The 18,396-nt window shown below is 39.2% G+C and overlaps 1 protein-coding gene across 1 annotated transcript in view; it reads right to left on the bottom strand.

Annotated features, from left to right (window-relative positions):
* The window catches only part of Dhc36C (Dynein heavy chain at 36C), a 369,284-nt gene that overhangs the window by 258,243 nt on the left and 92,645 nt on the right, over positions 1 to 18,396 (bottom strand). The window contains exons 7-9 of the mRNA XM_083142304.1: positions 8,016 to 8,144; positions 4,852 to 5,093; positions 914 to 1,217 (exon numbers count right to left, since the gene is read on the bottom strand). Of these exons, the coding sequence (XP_082998430.1) occupies positions 914 to 1,217; positions 4,852 to 5,093; positions 8,016 to 8,144 (675 nt within the window). The remainder of the gene's footprint in view (positions 1 to 913; positions 1,218 to 4,851; positions 5,094 to 8,015; positions 8,145 to 18,396) is intronic.

Below are 18,396 nucleotides of genomic sequence, written 5' to 3' on the forward strand. Positions count from 1 at the left end.
AGTTTGTGGATGAAGTGAACCATACATCTGTGCTCCGTCGGAAAAGAAATTAAGTTTGAAATTGGAACAGCGTATCAATCTGAAGTTTCTTATCAAATTCGGAAAATCCGCCACAGAAACTTATGATTTGTTGAAGGAAGTGTACGGAGATGTGTGTTTATCACGCACGCAAGTATTTAAGTGGTTTCAAAGGTTTAGAGAGGGACGAGAAGTGATTGCGAACAACAAGCATCCTAGATGGTCTTGCACGTCAAAAACGGAATCAAACATTGCAAATGTCGGTGAATTGATTCGAATTGTGTACCTGAAGGTCAAACTGTCAACCAACAATATTTCATTACGATGCTGACGACCCTTCGTGTGCGAGTAAGAAGACGTCGACCTGGTTTGTGGAAAAGCAAGTCATGGATTATTCATCAGGACAAAGTTTCTGACAACACGGCATTGTCAGTCAAGGCTTTATTGGCCAAGTATGGGATCCCAGTGTTAGAACATCCACCCTATTCACCAGATCTCGCTCTGTGCGACTTTTTTTTATTCGCAAAGGTCAAATCAACACTGAAAGGAACCAGATTTAAGACCGCAGAATGTGTGAAAACAAAAGCGACGGAGGTCATGAACATGGTTTCGGAAAATGATTTCCAGCATTGTCTCCAGCAATGGAAGATTCGTAAGGAGCAGTGTATCGATAGTGCAGTACTTTGAAGGGGATAATGTTCATATTGTACAAAATAACAATAAAATATTTTGTAACAACAGTCCGGTTTTTTTCTAGCCACACCTCGTATATTTGCATTATCTCGTTTTGTGCATAATAGAGGAAAACGTTCTCCACACCGAAAGGGTTAAACTATGTATACATTATCATAATTGTGAAAATGTGTATTTTACAATGAAATGTGCAATAACATACCTTCAATGAATCTTGGTATTCTACCATTTTCTGTTCCACAATCCTTCTATGCTCCTCGAAAACTGCCGGCATTCTTCCATACCACTGGAAGGTTATGCAATTCTGCTTCATTTCTGATGGTGAAAAGGTAGTGAAGTCGGAGAGGTAGAGCAAATATCGCATCACTTCCCTCAGCTGATCCTCTAGTTCAAATATCGTTACTGACTCCATCTGTTCCACTAACTGTATGAATGCCATTAAATCCAAAGTATCTGTTGGTGTTCTCAGGGCACAATCTGAGATTTTTTGATAATCTTCACTCAATCTAAAATGGAAGATGCAATGAGTTCTGACTTACAAAATTGGCATAAACGTTGCTACGAACACACTGCAAAACTCTTAGGGCTATTTAAAAGGAAGCATTTCTGCTACAATGGTGAAATTTGAACAATTTTCTTTCGCAAGAGTATTCATTTTCCCATGGTCTCCAACGCCTGTAAAACAAGTTTCAGTGCAATCCATTGCTTCAAATGGGCTACAGAGGTCAACTCTAATGCTGATCACCCAGTACCAAATGTTTGCATTTATTTTATTTAAGCAATTGAACGCGACAGGTATATTACCTATTTATGGCGTTCATTGTACAATAGTTGAAATGCATTTTAACTCGAATGCAATATAGTATATATACATACATAAATATACACATAGAAACAGACACACACACATTTAATAAACATGCAATTCTTATATTCTATTGTTTTTCATGTTTTAAAATTGTCCTTTTCAGTTTTGAGGTGGAAGAAAATAGATCCACATTGTTTTCACATTTAACAATCTCGTTAAATGCCATACACATACTCCAAATTGGCGATATTTTAAGTGCATTGGTTCTACTGCGTTGGAGGCTAAACAGTTGATTTCTTGGCACACCAAGAATTTACCCAGTGTCCCTGTGGGCAAGTCCCACTCTGATACATGGCCAATGGTGAGGGCACAGCAAGAAGGTACATATACATGGAACAGCAAATACTGAAAAGGTAATACTGTATCATGCCGAAGATGTGACTCGAACCCGGGCATCAAAACCCAATTCTCTAATCACCTCATAAAAAGGGCCCGGTTGAAGAAGCTGGAAAGAGCTTCCTTCAAGCAAATTACACCAGCGATCTTCAGCGGATGTAAAAAACCACTGATACAAATTCTTCCAGAAATTGTAGGAAAGATAATGCAAACACAGCATTATGCTAAAAACACCGTTATCAAGAGACGCGGTCTCGTCAATGGTTTTTAACGATCGAAAGTTCGAATTCCACATAAATAGGTCGAGAGACCATTTCTTGCCCCCAGTTGTACTCAGCACTTTATCGCGTGAACAGTTCTTGTCCCAGATTCACATTATGGGTTGCGATTGATACGTAAAGAGTTACCGCGGGGAGTGGTGCGCTATTGAAGTTTTATTTCAGGGACCATGTTTTCACATCTAGATCTATAGGTAAACGAACATTCCTTTATCTCCTTTTCTATTGTTCTCACCCCCCTGCCAGACCAGTCAAACATTGAAGTCAAACATTGAAGTGTAAATCCAATGTTTAAGTATTGTTCTTATTTCACAGGGGCAAGCCCCCTTTGCTTGTTTGAGTGTTAACATTGTTGCCAGATTCATGCAAATTATGCTGAAAACACAGGGCTACAATGAAAATTGCCGAACTCAGAGATCTCTGGAGCCCTTTCGAAGCAACGGATTTTGCTGAAACTTAGTATAGAGGCTATGGAGACCATGGGGAAGCGAATGCTTATGAAAAAATTGTTCAAATTTTCTCCACTAGGTTGAAATGTGGCGCCGAAGTAACAACCACCAGTAAGACAGTGTGATCAATTGGCAAATGAAACGTTTCCCAGATTTTACCAGGTGATGAAAAATTGAACTCTCTTCTTTCTCCACCAGCATTTGCCTCTCCATGGTCTCTATAGCCTCTATACCACATTTCAGCACAACCCGTTGCTTCGAAAGGGCTCCAGAGGGCTGTGAGTTCGGCAATTTTCATTGTGACCACCCAGTAGGCAAGATTCAACGTGACATGTAAGAGGGACATACTGAAAGTAATGAACAACACTTTCTAAAAAATCAGAATCCATCAATACACGCAAACAAAGTAAATTATTGCAAAATATAGACTTTACTGAATGCGTTGAGGTAGCGTGACGTCATTAGTTTCGATCACGTGAGCACAGTCAGTTGTTTATAATGGCTGACAGTGATGTTTCCTTTCAACAATGGGCTGTGATTGAATTCCTTGTTCAAGAGGGAATTCCTGCTGCTGAAATTCAGAATAGACTTCAGTGTGCACATAAGAATAATGCTAACATATTTTTCAAAACTGCTTAAGAGATAGGTTTGGAAGTTAAAAAGAGAAAACTAAATATATGCTTACAGGCCGAAAACAAGTGTTAGGTAATAATCAAAATCTAATTATTGATAACAACTCGTTTGAACCAGTTTCCAAATTCAAATACTTAGGAGTAATATTAACAAATGAAAATTATATTAAGAGGAAATAAAAAGTAGGCTTAATTCAGGAAATGCATGTTACTTTTCTCTTCATAAACTTTTGTCTTCTAGTTTAATATCTAAGAAACTAAAAGTTAAAATATACAAAACAGTAATTTTGCCTGTAGTATTATATGGGTGTGAAACTTGGTCCCTTACATTGAAAGAGGAACATAAATTGAGAGTATTTGAAAATAAGATCCTTAGGAAAATATTTTTAACTAAAAGGGACGAGGGACAGGTGACTGGAGAAGGTTACATAATTTAGAACTACATAATTTGTATTCATGTCCAGATATTATTAGAATAATTAAATCAAGAAGACTTAGGTTGGCAGGCCATGTGGCACGAAAGGGAGAGGGAAGAGGAGTTTACAGGATTCTTGTTGGGAAACCTGATGGTAAGAGACCTGTAGGAAGGCCAAGACGAAGATGGAGGGACAACGTTGAGATGGACCCAAGGGAAATTGGTAGGGATGGAAAAGAGTATATAGAACTTGCTCAAGATAGGGAAAGATGGAAGGCCTGTGTTGCTGCAGCCATAAACCTTCGGGTTTAAGAAGGCTAGGGAGTTACTTAGTTAGTTAGTTAGTGCACATAGAGATGTATGCCTGGGTGTTAGCAGTGTTAGAAGATGGGTAAAACATTTTAAAGAAGGAAATATGAGCATTAAAGATTAGCCTCGGAGCAGTCACCCACAAACTGCCTCCACAGAATGTAATATGGAAAGCAGAAGGGTGCAATCTGGTTGAATTTCTTGAACCTGGGGTAACTATAAATGTTCGCCGTCATAGCCAAACACTTCATAAGCTCCGTCGTGCATTGCACAATAATCGTCCTGGAACGAAAATTATCCTTGAACATGATAATGTATGCCCACACTCTGCTCATTTCATCAGGGAGAAAATTTGGAAAATGGGGTGGGAACTTCTGCCTCATCCTCTGTACAGTCGCAACCTTGCACCCTTCGACTATCATCTGTTTGGTTTTGTGAATGAACAGTTACGAGGCCAACGCTACTAGACGTCAGAGGACATACAGAAAGCAGTGTGTCAGTGTCTGCGAGCAGCTGGAACGGAGTTCTACTGTAAGGATATTTTCAAGCCTGAAGAAAGGTGGGGAAAATGCATGCAAAGAAATGAAGACCGTGTTGAAAAGCAAAAAAAGGTCTAGATTATAATGTAGCACGTTTTTCTTTAATATAACCAAAACTTGGTGCATTGAAAATTGTTGCTCCTTACTTTCAGTATGACCCTCGTACCTACTTGAAAACAGTAAGCAATTCAGACTCTTATTGGCGATTTTCATAATTAGTAACATCGCTAATGTTCTCTGACACAAAATGGCTGTATGCCAGTAATCAGTTGATTAATCAAAAGGAAATAACCAGACGAGAGTTTTGTACTTACTTTCTACATAAATCTTGGTAATGTTTTGTCATTGCTACCAAAACATCGTCTCTCAGGTCTTCAGCTACTTCAACAATTGTGTTGATCAGGTCTTCTCGGTGCATTTCGTACATACCCATACGAACAACATGTACAATATTCTCTGGAATTTCCATGCTTAAATTTTGTAGGTACTCAACCATGTCTACGTAATCCTCAAAAGTCTGCTCCTGTTCCAGAAATGTATATACTTCTTCTTGTGCCTGAAGAGTATTTTCTTTATATAATTCTCGACAAATAAAATGATAGCTGAGACAATAAGGTTAAATATATTTGCAATTCTATATACCAACGATTACAAAACTAGTGCTGAGGAAATACTGATGCTAACATTGGTATCAGAAAGTATCATTTGAAATTTAAACGCTGGTATCCACTGGCATACGCAGAGGAGGAGGGGATGATGAGGCTGCAGCCCTTGCCGAAGTTTTGATAAAATTAGGGATGGGCCGATATGAAATTTTGGCCGATACCGATAAAGTAATGATATAAAATTTACCGATACTGATAACCGATATTCTACCGATTCGATATAATACAAGGCACGTCCAGAAAGTAAGTTCCGTTTGGTAATAAAATTAAATTGTGTACAGATACAGAAAAGTTATTTATTGCACAAAATTCTACAACTCTTAAACTACTTTTCCACATAACTGCCGAAATTTTGCAGGCATTTGTCATAGCGTGGCACAAGTTTTTGTATACCTTCTTCATAGAAATTTGCCGCCTGTGTCTTCAACCAGTTGGAAACAGTTTCTTTCAGCTCGTCGTCATTGTTGAAGTGTTGACCGCCAAGGAAAGACTTGAGATGTAAGAACAGATGAAAGTCGCAAGGGTTGTCTGCAATTGGTAAGTACTATATGTCAAGAAAGAAAATGTTCGGTTGATGGTGGCGTTGAAAACAAGACTTCAAAGATGAAAAAATGATGTGCACAGTGTTCTGGGACTGGAAAGGCATCTTACTCATTGATTTCTTACCGCATGGTAAAACAATCACAGCAGATGCTTATTGCGAGACACTTCGCGCAATACAGAATAAGCGCCGAGGATTGCTGTCAAAAGGTGTTGTTTTCCTTGGCGGTCAACACTTCAACAATGACGACGAGCTGAAAGAAACTGTTTCCAACTGGTTGAAGACACAGGCGGCAAATTTCTATGAAGAAGGTATACAAAAACTTGTGCCACGCTATGACAAATGCCTGCAAAATTTCGGCAGTTATGTGGAAAAGTAGTTTAAGAGTTGTAGAATTTTGTGCAATAAATAACTTTTCTGTATCTGTACACAATTTAATTTTATTACCAAACGGAACTTACTTTCTGGACGTGCCTTGTACTAGAAATGGACCTTAAAGAACCTGAAAGGTTCATTGACCTCCTTAATAAATGTGTGTTTCAAGGTGACTGCAGTGCAAAAGAAATTGCATATTTAGACATTTACTTTTTTAGAAATTAGGGCATGGAGATTATCCATAAAAATTACAACAAAATGGCAGAATTTTGCACTAAATCAGATATTTATCGATATATCGGATCGGAAAAATAATCGGTAATTTTACCGATAAACCGATACACCGATATGCCTACATCGGCCGATACTGATAGAGTACCGATTAATTGGTCCCATCCCTAGAAAAAATCAAAATTTTCAAATGAAGGGCTGGAAAACTAGAGTGGTAAATGAAAATCTCCTCCGATTACCATACTTATATTTGAAAAACTTTTAAAACAAAGGTTAAAATGATAATTATGCAGATATGTATTACAATTCCAGCCCCTCCGAAAAAAAATCCTGCATACGCCAGTGCCGAAATCTACTGATACTGCCAGAGTTCAAGTGTCTCGCAGAGTCTGCAAAAATGTCGTGTGACACTTTTACGGAGCCTAAGGGAGAATTCACACCAGAGTGACACATGTCACTTGGGAATGAGCCAATAAGCAGCAACATTTCACACCATAAAGGCATGACAGGCCTCACAAGCGTGTATTCGAAAAATCCTCAAGTGACATGAGTCGCCTGTTGCTTGTCACTTCGGTGTGAATTTTTCCTAAGAGAGCTCTCAAACTGCAGTTATAAATATAAATATGGCTAACAGTCATGTGAATATGAACATGGGGGAGTGCTCAGTGTGACAGTGGCTATTCTCAAAATGGTCACAAAAGTGCTTAACATGTCCTCCTCTACGATTGCTCTGCACATTCATTATTTATCACAAATGTGTAATTTTGAGTTTTAAGTCTACTTTTATGCACAGAGATGTTCCACCAGTTTAAAGTGAAATCTGAACCACTATGTGAATCCACTGGGTATGGAATCAAGGACCCTATGATTACAAGGCAACCAAGTTACCACCATGCTGGTGGGAGGCCCCCCAAGAAACATGTATCCGTAACATCTCATGACAGTAAACAGCACCACAATAATGCCAGGGGGCCTACCCAATGGAGCAGTGTTAGCGTCGTCGCCTTGTAATCAAGGGGTCCCGGATTCAATACCCGGTGGAGGCACATTGTGTTTCGGATCCCACTTTAAATTGTAAGTCCAGTCCTGATTAGCCTTTCTGTGCATAAAGTGGACTTAAAAGAGCAAATCAATTCAATAATGCCAGGGATCCTGGGTTCGAATCCCAGCCTGGACATGGGTGTTGATTGATTGTCCCTTCATACATTTCCTCATCCTTGCATTACAAGTGGCAGAAAAGTGACACTAAATAACAAAAATCAAAGTACACAGCTGATCTTGATCCAATGTAATAATTATCCAATGTTCCCAAAAATTTGACACCTGGCCAGGAACATGCACAAGAGACAATCACTAAAATTTTTCACTATTTCATGGCCAAACTTGAAACTTGAAACTTGAAACTTGAAACTTACAATGAAAAATACATAGGTCCAATTATTTTGAGTCAGGCAATGTCAATGTTAATGTTTAAGTCCACTATATGAAGAAATAGACTAATGAAGACTTACCATACAGTTGAACAAGGGAGTGGTGTCTATAAGGGCCAGGTCTGGAGAATAAGATGGGTGGTCTGCCTGCTTGAATGCAGTTTTTATCAATATTAAGCATTAGATCTATAAACTAAAAATGAAAGAAAAATCAAAGTTGTACAAAAAGATATTACCTCTCCATTAATAAGTTTGATGTATATATCAAAATCCTGTACTCTTAATTCCGGGACAATTCTTTGTTCTTCCAGCACATGAATAATCTTTTGCTTTGCTTCATCAATTAAATCTTGAGATATAATAGGCTACAGAGAGAAATGAAATAGTTTCTAATTAATCTTCATGGCAGTAATTATTTTCAATGTGTGTACACACAACTTTAAAACTAAAACAATATGCAGCTTACTAAAACCTAACCCTGTAAAAAGATATGTTTACAGGTTTTCTCATCCATAGCAATAATAGTTGTGTAAGACAAATAAATTACAACAAATGTAAGATAAGCAAACCATTTAAAATAGGGATTAAGCCAGCACAGATATCATTCTATTGATATTATACTAATGGTATCAGTATCAGAAACTAAATTCCAGCTGGAATATAATTACCGATACTGGCTGATATTTTTGCAGAGTTGCAAAATTGTTGTACAGCTGAAAATTGTGCAAAATATGTAATTTTCGTTATTTTTCCAACAACATTGTTGGGACAAATGTTTCTTTTTCTTTATGATTAAACATATTACTACCGATATTCTTACCTAATGAATAAAGGTCAAACAATTGCATCTCTATGGGTTATTATATGAAGATGTGGACACTGCACATTTCATTTTTCAGTGAAATACTTGCTAATTTATATCAGATTGGTCCATTATGTTATATTTACATTGAAGAAAAAGAATGAACAGATAGGTTAATCAGGACTGGACCTATAGTTTAAAGTGTGATCTGAACCAATATATGCCTTCACTGAAGTATCGAACCTTGGACTCCTTGATTGCAAGACAATGACGTTGCCATTACACAATTGGGGAGGCCTGAATTTTATATTGATACTATGTCACTATCAGTACAAATTTCTGCATTAGTTCATCATTGTATACCATATGACATAACCATAGGAAAACTGAAATGACTATTCAAAATATACATATCAAAAGTAGAATTCAGAGCTTTCACAATCTATGTGTAGAAAAAAAGAGAGTTCAACAAGTATGTGAAATTTTATAGCAAGGATAAAGTACTAGATCTATCTGACACTTGAAACTCTCCACTTTTCTTGTAGGAAAAGCTATATAGAATTGATGAGACTTGATTATACGAGGGGCATGTAAAAAAACAGGGCCGATTGGTTATTATAGAGAATAAAATCAAGCGAGAAAATTTTATTTTGATGCTATGCAAGTGTATACCCTGGCTATTTTTCTACCTAGTCACCATAACGCTCCAAGCATTTTTGGTAGCGTGGAACAAGTTTACGTAGACCCTCTGCGTAGAAATCTGCCCCCTGGGATCTCAGCCAGTCGAGAACTGATGTCTAACTTCACTATCATCAAAACGTTGCGAAGCAAGCCACTTTTGAGATGTAGGAACAGAAAGTAATCACTTGGGGCAAGATCAGGACTGTATGGTGGGTGATTAAAATGTTCCCATCGGAATTTTTTAATTATTGCAACAGTACGGTCAGCTGTGTGTGGGCAGGCATTGTCATGAATAGGCAGAATTCCAGACCGTAACATTCCTCTTCGCCAGTTTTGGATGGCATGTTGCAGATTAGACAGTGTTTGGCAATACACATATGCTGTGATGGTTCATCCTGGTCCCAGGAATTCCACAAGGATTACACCTTTTTGGTCCCAAAACACAGTTGCCTAGATTTTGAGATGTGATGGTATTTGCTTGAATTTCTTCGGTTTCGGTGAACCGGAGTGACACCATTGCATGGATTGCTGCTTTGACTCACCAGTGATGTACAATATCCAGGTTTCGTCTCCAGTCACTATGTGAGAAAACAAGTCATCCCCATCCTTCTCCCAGGGGGCCAAAAATCACGTGCTGATTTCATTCTTTCATCTTTGTGAGTGTTCGTCAACATTTTTGGCACCCACCTCGCACACAGTTTGCGATAACCCAGATTGTCCGTTACAATTCGGTACAATGTTTTATCGGACACTTCAGGAAACTCCTTGCCTAGTCAGTAATGGTGAAACGGCTCATCAACACGTTGCACAAGGTTGTCTGTCTGAACATTAGGCCTGCCACTCCTCTCGTCATCATGGACATTTGAACGTCCTTTCTGAAAAGCACGGCACTATTCTCTTAACTTTCCTTCACTCATTACTGTTGGTCCATAAATGGCACACAATTTCCAACGAATGTCAGCTGCACTCAGTCCTTTTGCATTGAGAAATCTAATCACCAACCTCACCTCGCATTTGGCGGAATTTTCTATTACAGCAGCCATTTCAACTTCCTGCTACTCGCACGTGCACACCTCCACACCGAGAAATATACCTCTTTTGCAGGCACAGAATACTAAAGCATGCTTCCGTGCACACGCAGCTTCGTCAGTGTTGCCAGTCCAAAGCAAAAAATTATCGGCCCTCTTTTCTGACATGTGCCTCGTACATAGTACAGATAAGATATTAGGAACACTGTCAAAAAGTAGTGAAGAAAAAGAATGAACAGAATCTGTACATAATAGTAGTTTTACACAGTGAACGTGATGTTGAAAAGAAAACTGTAGGAAAGAAAATCATGAAACGAATGACACATTAATTGAACATCAATGAATTGCAATAAATTCATCCTTTCTCCGGAAATACATCCCCACTGCTCCCAAATTCTCACCTCCAACTACCAGTAACTTAGCGTAATATGGGCAAGCAAGGAATCTTACTATTTCATCCTGTCAAGGTTTCACAATAAGAGCAGCAGGGAGGGAAAACCAGAAACAGGAATGGAGGCAGTTGATTCACGATGAAATCTTGAACTGAATACAGAATGTAGGTGTTGAAAGCTAGCATGATTATGCTATAAAAAAAAAAGTGCAAGTCACACTTTAGGAACTGTTAACAGTGAGCAATGACAGGCAGTGCATTATTAAGCAAGTACTTAACATCATACTAATGAAGGGAGTAAAATATGCCATGGTCAGGGACGCCGACTTGTCAAAATTATTGGGGGGACTCTGATCACTAAAATAAATTAATGAATGACTCGCTCCCTCCCTTTTTTTAAGTTTTGGCCTCAGTGTTCGGAATCTCATAAAAGCCCATGAATTCCTCAAAAATATCAAAATTTTCATTTACAGTTCGAATGCAAAATGTCAATTGTTCACCGGATGGATATGTCACAAGTTTCGTCAAGCATAATAGCAAAATATTCCCGACTTTTAATATTTGCTACCACGGAGCGCAAAACAGATCTCCTTAATATATCAACGATCTCGTTCTGAATATCACGTGAGAGCCATTTGTAGCCCAAACGTCCCATCCACTCCCCTAGATCATGCACATCGTCTTTTGAAACTCCTTTTAGTAAAAATGTTAACAATACTCATCATTATATACTTAGTATGTAGTAATAAGTTGTGTGTTTTGCTGTCTCTGGTCATAGCCCCTCCAAAGTTGGTGGTTTAGCAGTCTCAGCCCCCCCCCCCCAAAGTTGATGGTCTAGAACATTTCAAATGTGTATTTAAAGTTAAGTTCATGTGGCACAATTCAAAGTAAACTTTACAAGAGAAGCAAAATAATACATTAGATCCTCTTAAGCAAATTATTTGAGGGCTCTGCCCCCACATTGTTAACATTGGGGGGGGGGCCTCAAAGTCAGCGCCTATGGCCATGGTGTAACAGCCTATGAAGGCCAGTGCCTACCTAACAACTGCTGGCCTCTCTCCACTGGAAGATCATGCAACCAGTTATAGGGTGATGTGTGGTCAGCACGACAAACGCCCAGTCATTGTTGTAGGTTTCCTATGATCGGGCTACGCTACTCATTCATAACTCCCCAATTTCCTCACGATGGTGGGTGGCCACCAGTCCCACACACAGGCCGAAATCTCAAGAAAAGTTGTTATGCTTCTCCCAGGAGACTTGAACCTGTGTGCATACCATAGCTGGAGTCCAAAGCTTGCACATTAGACAGCATGGCCACGGTTCAGGATGCTCATGAAGGGAGTATTCTAAGACAAGCATTATCGGGGTGGCTACTCTAAGACCTTGATGAAATTCAAGTATAATTACCGGTTTTCAAGGCACACTTTCCAATAATTCAAGGGAACAAGCAGATGTTTTCTGTATTTCAGCCTTACGTATTACCTCATCTTGTAACGTTTGTCCCTTTTGCGAGTGCCCAACCTTACGTAATTAAAAATTGCTAGTCCAATTTTTTAGCCATCGAGGGCGTTTTTGCCTCTCGACTGCTCTCTCTGGTGCTGCCCCTGGCGGTGAATTTTTGCAGCTTATGCCTGCTCGGAAATCCCGCTGCACCAGGCAATTCAGTTCGCCCTCAGCCTTTCTACACAGCACGCCCACTCCGAACGGCTCGCTTCCGTTGCGATCCGCGTCATCTAGTCCACGCCGGCAAGAGGGTACCCGATCCACGACTTGTAAAATTAACGTCTGCCACGCCGACCACTGAATGGGGAGAAGGTGATGAAACGAGTACATAGACTCTAGTGGAAGGAAGGCCATGCAACTTTACGTGATTTGAACATTCGTGGGGAGGTATGTACAACAATCTCTAGACCGTGAATATGGCAATGTGAACATATATACTTTTTTTTTATTCATATTTGCATCAGTGATTGGTCCTCGTGTATTTGCCCTTTTTGTGAGGTGAACTTTTCGTAGCGTTACAACCTAGTGTATATTTTCGTTGGCGCACGACGGCAAGGGCAAAATAAGCAAATCGAAGCATAGAATATAAAACTAGAGTGGACTCAGAATAAATTACGCGAACCAGGCCTTTTTGTAAATTGGCGTTCGTAATAATTACAGAAACTGTGCGTGGCCATTGTTTATGAACCTTTTGAGTAAAACGCCTGTTGGGGCAAAAATCGGATTTTGAATTGTGCAACGAACTTATAGTTCCAGGTCAAATTAGACTTTTCTCGTGCGACGTCAAATGTGGGCGCATTAGCGGTTGAACCAAAAATAACGCAAAGGCATAGAATAACTACGATCCCTTCTGTTCCTTTTGTTTGTCTTTTTCTCGTATCCCGATAATAGACATATCCGCATTGAGGTAGCACTAACGATGCATTTAGAAAAATGGGAGTTACAAACGGTTCTTCAAAGTCAGGATTCAGACTTGTCACCTATTATTACGCATTTGAAGAATAATCAGCAGGTTAAACATTATCATTTACATCAGGATCTGTTGATTTGGCAGCCGCCTCGTTCTACTTCTTCTCTAGTTGTTGTTCCTCAAGTGCTTAGACATTTAATATGTCGTTATTATCACGACACCCCTGTCGGTGGTGCGCATTTGGGCGTCAATAAAACCATCAAGAAAATAGCGACGCTTTTCTGGTGGCCTACTTATCTCTCAGATATCCGGCATTATGTCCGTTCTTGTGACATTTGTCAGAGGGCCAAACTTGCTATCCGTAAGCCTCCTGGCTTATTGTCTTCTGAGGTTATACGACACCCTTGGCGACGTTTATATATCGATTTGGTTGGTCCTCTTGTTCGTTCCACTAAGGGTAATGTGTATATCTTGGTGGTGGTGGATGCCTTTTCCAAGTGGGTGTCCTTGTTTCCGCTTCGGTCGGCTACATCCCATCATATTATTGACAAGCTACGCACCTTGTTTTTATTGTTTGGTGCTCCATGTGAGTTGGTTTCGGACAATGCCTCTTATTTTCGTTCTAACCTCTTCAATAATTTTCTATTTGAGTCAAATATTCGCCATATTTACACTAGTGCCTATTATCCCAATCCTTCCTTAGCGGAGAGATTCATACGGAACCTTAAGGCTTCGTTAATTTGTTACCATTCTAAGGATAACTCCAAATGGGACACTCATCTGGAAAGCATAGCCTTTGCCTTCAATACCGCCCAGCATGATAGCACTCATACGTCTCCATCTAAAATTATTTTTGGTCGAGACATAGACGGCCCGATGAATTTTTTTTGGGAGTTACAAACTGACTCTGAATTGGCTGCTCCTCCTTCGCCGGAGCGGGCACATCGCTGGGGTGAAGCTTATCAACATCTATTAAAGTCTTGGCGCTCTCGCCAACTTAAATATGACCCCTCCAGATCCCAGGTTTCTTTGAAACCAGGAGATATGGTACTTTACCGTACCTTTCCCCATAGCAATGCCTTGCTCCGTATTTCTTCTAAACTTCAGGAGCGTTGGTCGGGTCCGGCTCAGGTGTTTAAAATGCTGGGTCCGGTTACCGTCATGTTGGTTGACCCAGATACCCAGCAAATGATCCGAAAGGTCCATGTCTCTCACGTCAAGCCATACATCATTCGGGATATGGATGTTGACCCCCAACCGGTTGATTTATCGGAAACTGAGGTTGCAGTTACGCTTCAGTCTTCCCCTGAAAACGGCTCATGATTTTTTTGACATTATTAAATGGTAATGCTTATTTCTTCCAGCGTAATTTCTGCTTCTTCTCCTTACTTTGCCAGTGTATATATATTATGTTTTTTTTTGTATAGTTGCAAGTGCATTATTGATATTCATGTATTAATATTTTTTAAAGATCAGTCTTTTTGTAATTATGGGTTGTTTTGTACATACCCTTGTTGAGTTATTTATTAATATTGCTGATTATGCTTTATTGAAATTTGACACTGTTTATGTCATGCATCCTATGGTTCTCCCTCATTTTTGGCATCTTTTGTAATAGTGCTACCTTCCTGTTCCTTTTCGTAGTAATTGTCCTCCTCTCCTTTCCTATTTCTTATATCTTCCTTCTCACTTTTCTCGTTTTTGATTCCTGTTTTTTTTTTTTTTTTCTATGTTTTTACTTCTGCGAGGATGGAATATGCTACGCATGCGCTTTGGGAATGGACTATGTTTACCAACTTCTATTACACTCAAGGTAGCCTTATGATGCATATACACATCTGGAACGACCATGTGGGTGACATAATTCAGTGGTGTGATTGTTTTTCTTCAACTAGTGTCCACATTGCAAGGAATCTAGGTGTATCGACCGGGAGGCGTACACGATCTCCTCTGAACTATGTGATCAACGACAACAGCAGTGCTTTTATATGGACACTTAATTATGCTCTTTGAAATTTATCAGAGTTAATCTCTGATCTGTGTTTTGATTATGTGTATGTCATTATGGTGTATTGATAAATTTTGGGGGTTTGTGTTAATAGCTGATTGTGTTTTGGGATATGGTAATGTGGTTGACCTATGATGGGCTTATATTGGCGCGTTTATATTCTTGGGAACAGTGCATTGCCTTTTTAGGTTCAGGGGGTTTTGTTTTTCGCTTGTCGGGGGTATTTGTAACGTTTGTCCCTTTTGCGAGTGCCCAACCTTACGTAATTAAAAATTGCTAGTCCAATTTTTTAGCCATCGAGGGCGTTTTTGCCTCTCGACTGCTCTCTCTGGTGCTGCCCCTGGCGGTGAATTTTTGCAGCTTATGCCTGCTCGGAAATCCCGCTGCACCAGGCAATTCAGTTCGCCCTCAGCCTTTCTACACAGCACGCCCACTCCGAACGGCTCGCTTCCGTTGCGATCCGCGTCATCTAGTCCACGCCGGCAAGAGGGTACCCGATCCACGACTTGTAAAATTGACGTCTGCCACGCCGACCACTGAATGGGGAGAAGGTGATGAAACGAGTACATAGACTCTAGTGGAAGGAAGGCCATGCAACTTTACGTGATTTGAACATTCGTGGGGAGGTATGTACAACAATCTCTAGACCGTGAATATGGCAATGTGAACATATATACTTTTTTTTTATTCATATTTGCATCAGTGATTGGTCCTCGTGTATTTGCCCTTTTTGTGAGGTGAACTTTTCGTAGCGTTACAACCTAGTGTATATTTTCGTTGGCGCACGACGGCAAGGGCAAAATAAGCAAATCGAAGCATAGAATATAAAACTAGAGTGGACTCAGAATAAATTACGCGAACCAGGCCTTTTTGTAAATTGGCGTTCGTAATAATTACAGAAACTGTGCGTGGCCATTGTTTATGAACCTTTTGAGTAAAACGCCTGTTGGGGCAAAAATCGGATTTTGAATTGTGCAACGAACTTATAGTTCCAGGTCAAATTAGACTTTTCTCGTGCGACGTCAAATGTGGGCGCATTAGCGGTTGAACCAAAAATAACGCAAAGGCATAGAATAACTACGATCCCTTCTGTTCCTTTTGTTTGTCTTTTTCTCGTATCCCGATAATAGACATATCCGCATTGAGGTAGCACTAACGATGCATTTAGAAAAATGGGGGACACAAAAGTAAAGTATAACGAGTAAAGTAAAATAAGGGTCGTTTTGGCCTGTGTGTTCGATTGAGTAAAGATGAGTCGTACGTTGTTATCCAAGCACGCAATGTGCGTTGTTCAATAGAGGTAAAACCTCTGTACGAAATATTATTATTATAGAGTAGTTGGCAAAAGATATAAGGTTGTTTAAGTGGACGTGCACTTTGTAGTTTGCACTTGATTGTTAAAATTGAATGGGGGAACTATCCGATACGTTAAATGGAGCGCTGGACGCTCGAATTGTTGATGATGAAAGTGTGTTGTTAAATTACTCATAGTAGCTGCACTTTGGGTATGTTTGTATTAAATGAATGATGTACTGAATAGCAATCAAGAATACATTTGAGCTTGTTAATTAAAATTGTGTGGAATCTTAATTTCTGTTGCTGCATTCTAAGCGGCAAGAATCGCGAAAATAAATAATTGGTTACAAAATAATCCATGATTTAACTAAACGAGAGAATTGGAGATAAGCCTGCAGTCTTTTGGCACGTCTTTTTGAATGATAGATATAATAGTAATAATAGAAACGAGAAAGGAAATTACATTGGAAGAATATTATAGCAATTTTACTTTTTACAGCGAAGAAGGCAGGTACTGCTATTCGCTGTTGAACCCTTTTGAAACTTATTGTGCATGTTGTGCGACGTACGTGAGTTTCTTTGTTTTCAGGGCTCCTTCCCTATTTGTCTCGTGCTTCTTGTACTCGTCGCTCGTAAACTCTTGCGTCATTGTGCCGGAAGTACGACACAAAGAAAGGAAGTATTCAACTTGTAACGTGAAGAGCGGGTTTTAAACCTTTTGAAGATGAGTCGCCGCGTAGCCGCTTCCTATTAATTACCGCGTGCAGTCTCATCAAATCCTGCTCCCACGTCACAATCTCACCACCGACATATACAGAAACACACACACACACAAATATATTAATAATATAAAAGGGTCTGTGCAATTCCAATTTATCCAAAAATTCCAATTCAATTCAATTAAATGGTATATATTTTTAAAATATTTAATTTAAGCTGAGGAGTTTACATTTGGCATTTCACATACTTAGAATCAAAATACATCTACAAACGCAAGTCAGAAATGTTACAGGATAAATTAATCTGCGACAAATTGCTAATTGTACAAGAATTTCAAACTCAAATTTCCCTATCAACATCAAGATATCTTGCAATAAACTTCCGTTTGTCAGGTAAATTGTTCTGCAAAGGACACTAACAAAGTAAACGGACTGAGAGAATTTTGTTTTGGGGTGTAAGGGGTGCTCCTTTCACGTAGTGCACCCAATAGTCAACCTCACTTCCACATAGTACACCCTGGACTGCAGACTAACGAGGCTCTGGTGACTGGCCCCATGGTCAGTTTAATTTTGTTTGTGTTGTCCTGTGTTTTGTCCTTACTTGTGCTGAGTGCTCCTTTACAGCCTCAGCTTTTAACGAAAGTCAGAAGATTTTAATATTTTATGATTTTAGTTATGCAACGTTAGAGTTGTTATGTGTAACGATAAGGGGCTGGACCCCGTATAATGTGACAGGTGCAAAATAGCCTTAGTGCTGACGCACCCACAATTTTAAATTCAAATTCAAATTCAAATTCAAAGAATTTTGTTTTATTTTCAAAGCAGCTTTCTTCTCTTTTCCTTCCTCGATTAAAAAAAACTGTGAAAACTTAACTGTGAAAACAATGTAGGAGATAAATCAGAAGTAAATGAAGTACATACAGCAGAACCTTTAGTTCCAGAACCTAACTTGACTGAAGATAAAGATGCTATTAAAAGGCTAAAGATTAACAAAGCACCTGGCATTGATTTAATACCAGCTGAGTTAATTAAATATGGTGGAAATTCGTTAATATGTCAAATTCATAAATTAATTTGTTTAATATGGAATAAAGAAGAAATCCCTCAACAGTGGAAAGAATTCATAATTGTTCCTGTGTTTATAAAAGGCGATAAAATGAACTGCAATAATTACCGTGGAATTTCTCTACTCTCAACAACATATAAAATATTATCTAACATTCTTTTAACAAGACTAACCCCATATGCTAATGAAATTGTAGGTGATTATCAATGTGGA

The sequence above is a fragment of the Lepisma saccharinum genome, chromosome 20, assembly GCF_977018435.1.
Source record: "Lepisma saccharinum chromosome 20, izLepSacc3.1, whole genome shotgun sequence".
NCBI lineage: Eukaryota > Metazoa > Arthropoda > Insecta > Zygentoma > Lepismatidae > Lepisma > Lepisma saccharinum.